Source organism: Limulus polyphemus, unplaced genomic scaffold (assembly GCF_000517525.1).
Source record: "Limulus polyphemus unplaced genomic scaffold, Limulus_polyphemus-2.1.2 Scaffold14382, whole genome shotgun sequence".
In the NCBI taxonomy this organism is placed as follows: Eukaryota; Metazoa; Arthropoda; class Merostomata; order Xiphosura; family Limulidae; genus Limulus; species Limulus polyphemus.
Genome location: NW_013679992.1, coordinates 1 through 6,060, shown reverse-complemented (window position 1 = coordinate 6,060; position 6,060 = coordinate 1). Strand labels below are relative to the sequence as shown.

Sequence of the window (6,060 nt, the reverse complement as noted above, 5' to 3'; positions counted from 1 at the left end):
TTAGAATAACCTATTGTAGATGTAATGACAGATTCTAGATTTAATAAAAGATTGTAGACGTAATAACAGATTGTAGACGTAATGACAGATTGTATATGTAATAACAGATTGTATATGTAATAACAGATTCTAGATTTTCTTTTTCTTATCTTAAAGAATTTTGAGTAATGTTCATGACAGTTTCTAAAAGTTTAAAATTTATTTTTTTCTGAAGATTATTGAAAAGAAAGAAGGTTTGTTTCGTAAGAACATGATGGGTAAAAGGGTAAATTATGCTGCACGTTCTGTCATATCCCCCGATCCCTACATTATGGTGGATGAGATAGGTATTCCTGATGTGTTTGCCAAAAAACTGACCTACCCACAGCCTGTAACGCCCTGGAATGTACAGGTTCTTCGACAAGCTGTTATTAATGGGCCCAATGTTCACCCTGGGTAAGTGCTTGTTTTTCAGTTGAGGATGCACATATAAAAGGTCAATTAAGGTCAAAGTGAACGAAGTTCAACACCTTAACTATTAACTCTGACTATGGATAGGTGCATTGTACCCAGTACATAATCACCAGAATAGTCATGTTATAACTTTTATTAATGTGTGCTTATTTTCACCAACACAAAATATAAGGTTTTTTTAATTAACTCTTCACCCTAGATACCCTTTTAAACACTTTTCTGCACAAATTACTGAATTACATTAAAAATTTAATTAAACACCTTTACTCTTAATGTATTTTATGATTCAATGTTTTATATTATCCAAGTTTAATTCCCTTATTTCAAATGAAACCTTTAAAAAAATACTTGAACTTTAGTTTTTTGTTGTCACATGATCCACGAGTTATGAAAAATCGCAACTTTCATGCTTTCACTATTGATTTGAATAATGCCAGTCCTGTAGGTGTATGTCTAGACAATCAAGTTTGTTTACTTGCCCTATCGACAGGTAAGTTTCAAAGTTTTCTAGCTAAATGGAGTAGAAACAAGTAACAAATTTTGTCAACCCCTGATGGGTGCTGTGCCCATCTTCTGTACTTTTGCTTGAGTTTTATAAAATACGTGTAGTTCCTACATATACATGTATATAGTCATTAAAAAGAGCTCATTCTACACTATAATCTATCAACGGTTATTTTGAAACTGGCACATCATCTGGTAGATATAACTGCCTGTAATACGTTGGCTGCTTGATCCCCGATAACACTTAGTTTTTTTTTAGCTAAATGTGTTATAGTTACAGAGATAGTTAAATTGTATTTAGGTCTTACTTTTATATCTTGGTTTAAACATTTTTTACGTATGCATCATACCTTGCGTCAGGTCTCAAGGCTTAAGATAAATTTCCTGAAGGGTTGTGCGTCTCTGCTGAAGATACTGTAATTACACCCCGAGGTCACTGTTGACTCGTGCCGAGATGAGTAGTAAAAGGTAAGCTGAAGATACTGTAATTACACCCCGAGGTCACTGTTGACTCATGCCGAGATGAGTTAGGGTTGTGTGTCTCTGCTGAAGATACTGTAATTACACCCCGAGGGCACAGTTGACTCATGCCGAGATGAGTTAGTAAAAGGTAAAGGACAGGAGAGGAAAATTAACTATATATTTGAAAAGACCTGAAATTACAAATATGACCAAAAGAAGTTATTTTTATGTAAATTTTTTCTTAATTTTAAACATTTCATTGCACTGTATGTTGATGATCATAACTAGAGTTAGTGATATGGTAGAGAAAATTGAAAATAAATTATAAACATTCAACTTAAAAAACTTTTGATATTCATTTAGGAGGTTCGAAAAGTTATGCAAATAAAACTTGAAAACTGTAAGATGAAGAAGGGTGTTTTTATACTTGAAATGAAAATCACCTTGCACATGAACTATTAAGAGTTTGTGTGCAAATAACTACAATAGATAACATATTTCTAGTAAAAACACTTAATTAAAACTGTCATTCTTTGTGTACAAGATACTTTAACAAAATCTTGCCAGTTTTTGTGAGGATAAGTTAAAAAATCTCAGAGTTAAGGTATATATATTTTTACACTCGTATCATTTTCCAAATGGGTTTGTTTATTTTACACGACCCATCTGAGAAAGAGTTAAGTATTACGATTTTTTAATTGAAGATTTGCTTGTAAATTTTTCTTTTGGAATGTTGACTATCTAGCATGCAAAGTCATTTTAATTTTAGGTTAAAAATTCATTCTAAGTAACTATCAAACGTTTTTTTTTTAGAAAAACTGTATATTTTATCTGTTATTTTCTCTGCTTTAACTCTCTATGAGGTTGGTGGATTTGACTGACCACCATAAAAAATTTGGAACTAAATTTAAACTACCTTTTTTTCATTCTAAAATGACTGCAAATTGTAAAAGGAAACTACAAATGTTTATTCTAAATAACTTAAATTTTGTAAGAGTAGACATCTATTTATATTTATTATTTATGGTTTTATTGACCTTTGAACTGTGTCTAACTAATAATCCTGCCACAGAAGTTAAAAATCACGCAGTGCATGTGCAGCTCATGTTAGCATATCAACTAGCATAAAACTGGCCTTTACATGTACAAGTGTCTTGTTCTTCTTAGTTTTAGTAGTAGTGTAACAGTATCTTGTAAAATACAGTAACATTTCAGTTACCGTACATTAAATATGTATATATGTTATTGCTATTTACAAATAAATTTTTAAGTTTCAGTTATTTCTTAAATCAAGAACAGTAAATAATAAACATATAGAAAACAATTATATCTACTACTTATGATGTTACGAAGCATTGTTGAATTTAGCATGTGGAAGATTTAAAAACCAATTTTTATAGGTTTTATATATGCATTTTGAAATAACAAAAATTGTAAATTACTATACCGATACTACAAAATTACACTGTAATTTATCAGGCTTGCTAACTAAGTTGTATTTGTGTCTAAAAAACCTCATTACTGATCAGCATGTCACCCCGACACCGTTCTTCAAACTCCTCAATAGTAATGATGTCATTACCCATCTAAATACTTTAAGAAGACTGACAGAATTACTCAGTTCAAATTGAGCTCTTTTGATTGGTTATAAACATGTACTTAAAAGAAGTAGCCGTAATTAAACAAATATTTTCAAACGAGGAAAAGGGGTGGAGCCGCTGTGGTGGGTTCCCTAAATATAATGATATTTCAGCATAAAGAAAAGGTAGGAGGATCTTATTTTATATTCCATCTTGTCAGTATTGGTTATTTGAGTTTCTAATTTGTTAAAATCAGACTTTACATTTTATGATGCTCACAATACAATCTGAGCAAAAGCAGAGGACAACGTACGATGTGGCATGCAAAAAAATCAATATTTAGTAATTTGATTTTTATATTTATTTTTGAACTAAGAAATTAAATATTGTGTAAGACAATTGAATTATAAACTTCAATTTGATTCCAAGTTTACGTATATACATTCAATAAATAGTAGTATAATGAATTTTTAAATGTAAATCTATTAAATGTGATGACGTGAACTCTGACCCCTGCCTGTATTGAAAGGGTTAAGGCATTAAACAAGGAAATTGAGTTAAGATTTTATACATTATTATCTCTAAGTTTGAAAATTAAAGTGTGCAAAAAATATACACTTTTCTTGCTCAAAGTTTAAAAGAATGTTATTTTTGTGATTATGTAGACATTTATGTATATCGTACTTGTTTTTTTTTTTTTCATGTTTTCCATTTGTGTAGAGCTGTTTTGGTGCAGAACGAAGATGGGTCAATGGTCAAGTTGAGCCCTAAGGATAAATGTCAGAGAGAAGCGATTGCAAAACGACTACTGACACCCTCCCATTCCTTCCACAGTGGGTTACAAGGCTGCAAGATCGTCTATCGACACCTCCAGAATGGAGATGTTTTACTGCTGAATCGACAGCCAACCCTACACAAGCCAAGTATTATGGCACACAGGGTAGGAAAGCAGTTCACACAAGTAGTGTGAAAACTAAGGGATTCAAAATTATGGTTCGAGGTCTTGCAGAAACATGCATTTACTTCATATATAATAATCTGTACATACCGTTTCCTACTGATTTTCTTGCCCTTTTATCATTTTCCATGATCTACCTTGATACAAATTAATTAATTCTGTACCATAATCTTGAATCCCTTAGTTTCCACACGATATTTAATTAATTCTATACCATAATCTTGAATCCCTTAGTTTCCACACGATATTTAATTAATTCTGTACTCTTTTCTGGAAAACCATGGCTGAAAGGGAAAAAAAAACAGTCATGACACTATTTCTTATAGGGTGCAAACTAATTTATAACACTGCTATTAATATTATGCAGTACAAGCATGCTTGTTAGGAGAATTTACAAGAGAATAATTTTTTTCCCCAAATCAGAACTACATTAAACAGATTTTAACGTTGGATTGATCAGATGATAATATAAATGGGTTTTAACATTGGATTGATCAGATGATAATATAAACGGGTTTTAACATTGGATTGATCAGATGATAATATAAACGGGTTTTAACGTTGGATTGATCAGATGATAATATAAACGGGTTTTAACGTTGGATTGATCAGATGATAATATAAACGGGTTTTAACGTTGGATTGATCAGATGATAATATAAACGGGTTTTAACGTTGGATTGATCAGATGATAATATGTGAAAAATAATGGATGATTTCATCTGTAGGCACGTGTTCTTCCAAAAGAGAAAACTCTCCGTCTCCACTATGCTAACTGTAAAAGCTACAATGCTGACTTTGATGGTGATGAGATGAATGCCCATTTCCCTCAAAGTGAGTTAGCCCGTTCTGAAGCCTACAACATTGCCAGCGTGAACAACCAGTACTTAGTTCCAAAGGATGGAACTCCACTCAGTGGACTGATTCAGGATCATGTTATAGCCGGTGTTCTACTGACCATCAGAGGAAGATACTTTACAAAGTATGAGCCAAGTTTTTTTTTAGTCTTGTAGAAATACCTACTTGTAGGTGAATGAGGTTTAGGAAAAACCAATGTTATGGTTAAGTTATCGTAACAGTTTCTGAGTGAAGTAAAGATGAGTGTATAAATAACATATCAACCACATTATATCTGTTATATCCAGTACTAATGAGGCCATTTAACCAATACCAGATCAACTGAGATATGACAGATATAGTAGTGATTGAGATTCTATTTATATTATCAAATTGTTTGAACAACAATTGTTTTAGTGTGAAGTGGATTAACAACCTGAAATGTAATTTCTATCAGTTTTATTTCAGTCACTGTACATCAGAAGCTTTTAATACTTTCAACCTGTGAACTTAAAATCTCTAAAACGATTTGCAACAAATTATAAAGTGATACTGAGTGTTTGGAATGTTACTAGCCAGACCTTGAAGAATGAACTTTTTATCTGAAGAAGTGTTTTGTTGTAGAACAGTGATTCTCAAACTTTTTTGCCTGTAGACCACTTCGGTGGGGTTAAAGATCCTGCAGACCACTTACTGGTCCTATCCTACCTGTTTTGTTCTCAGGTATGGCCTCAGGCTTGTCATTGTCCATCAGTGAGTTGCGTTTCGGACCAGCCTATGAACTGCCTGCAGGCCCCTGTGGACCACCAGGCAGACCACGCTTTGAGAACTACTGTTGTAGAAGACAACTGTTAGTTACCACTAGTTGAGTATCTGGAGAGAGTGCCCCCCCCCCCCAACTCAAATGTTATTTTTAATCTAAGATATACAATAAGGTATAAGGGTCTTTTTGTAACGAAACACAAGCATTTAAATTTTTCTACTAATAATGGCAAATTTTATGAGTAATAAAACTTTATAAATCATTTAAAGAATAAACAAAGACTAGAGATGATTTAGGTTTACTTATTATTATTATTTTCTGTATAATGTAAAGGGAAGACTTTCAAGAACTTGTGTTTGGAGCATTGACCTTTGTTCAGAAACCAATCAAGCTCCTGCCCCCAACTATCATCAAACCAGCAGTACTGTGGTCCGGCAAGCAAGTATGTTCATAATTTAATAATAATCATAATTAAATCCTCCAAGATTATCTAATCAGAGAAA

The 6,060-nt window shown here is 32.5% G+C and overlaps 1 protein-coding gene across 1 annotated transcript; it reads left to right on the top strand.

The window, feature by feature from the left end:
- Positions 1–218: 218 nt before the first annotated feature.
- On the top strand, positions 219–6,016 carry LOC106477346 (DNA-directed RNA polymerase I subunit RPA1-like). The gene is made up of 4 exons (XM_013937926.2): positions 219–435; positions 3,720–3,939; positions 4,686–4,939; positions 5,891–6,016. The coding sequence occupies exons 1-4, from the start codon at positions 251–253 to the stop codon at positions 6,009–6,011; spliced, it is 780 nt and encodes a 259-aa protein (XP_013793380.2). The 5' UTR covers positions 219–250; the 3' UTR covers positions 6,012–6,016.
- Positions 6,017–6,060: the final 44 nt, after the last annotated feature.

Coding starts and splice junctions, on each gene's coding strand:
- LOC106477346 (XM_013937926.2), top strand. CDS start 251: ATGATGGGTAAAAGGGTAAATTATGCTGCACGTTCTGTCATATCCCCC. Junction 436..3,719: donor GGGCCCAATGTTCACCCTGG/GTAAGTGCTTGT, acceptor CCATTTGTGTAG/AGCTGTTTTGGTGCAGAACG. Junction 3,940..4,685: donor CAAGTATTATGGCACACAGG/GTAGGAAAGCAG, acceptor TTTCATCTGTAG/GCACGTGTTCTTCCAAAAGA.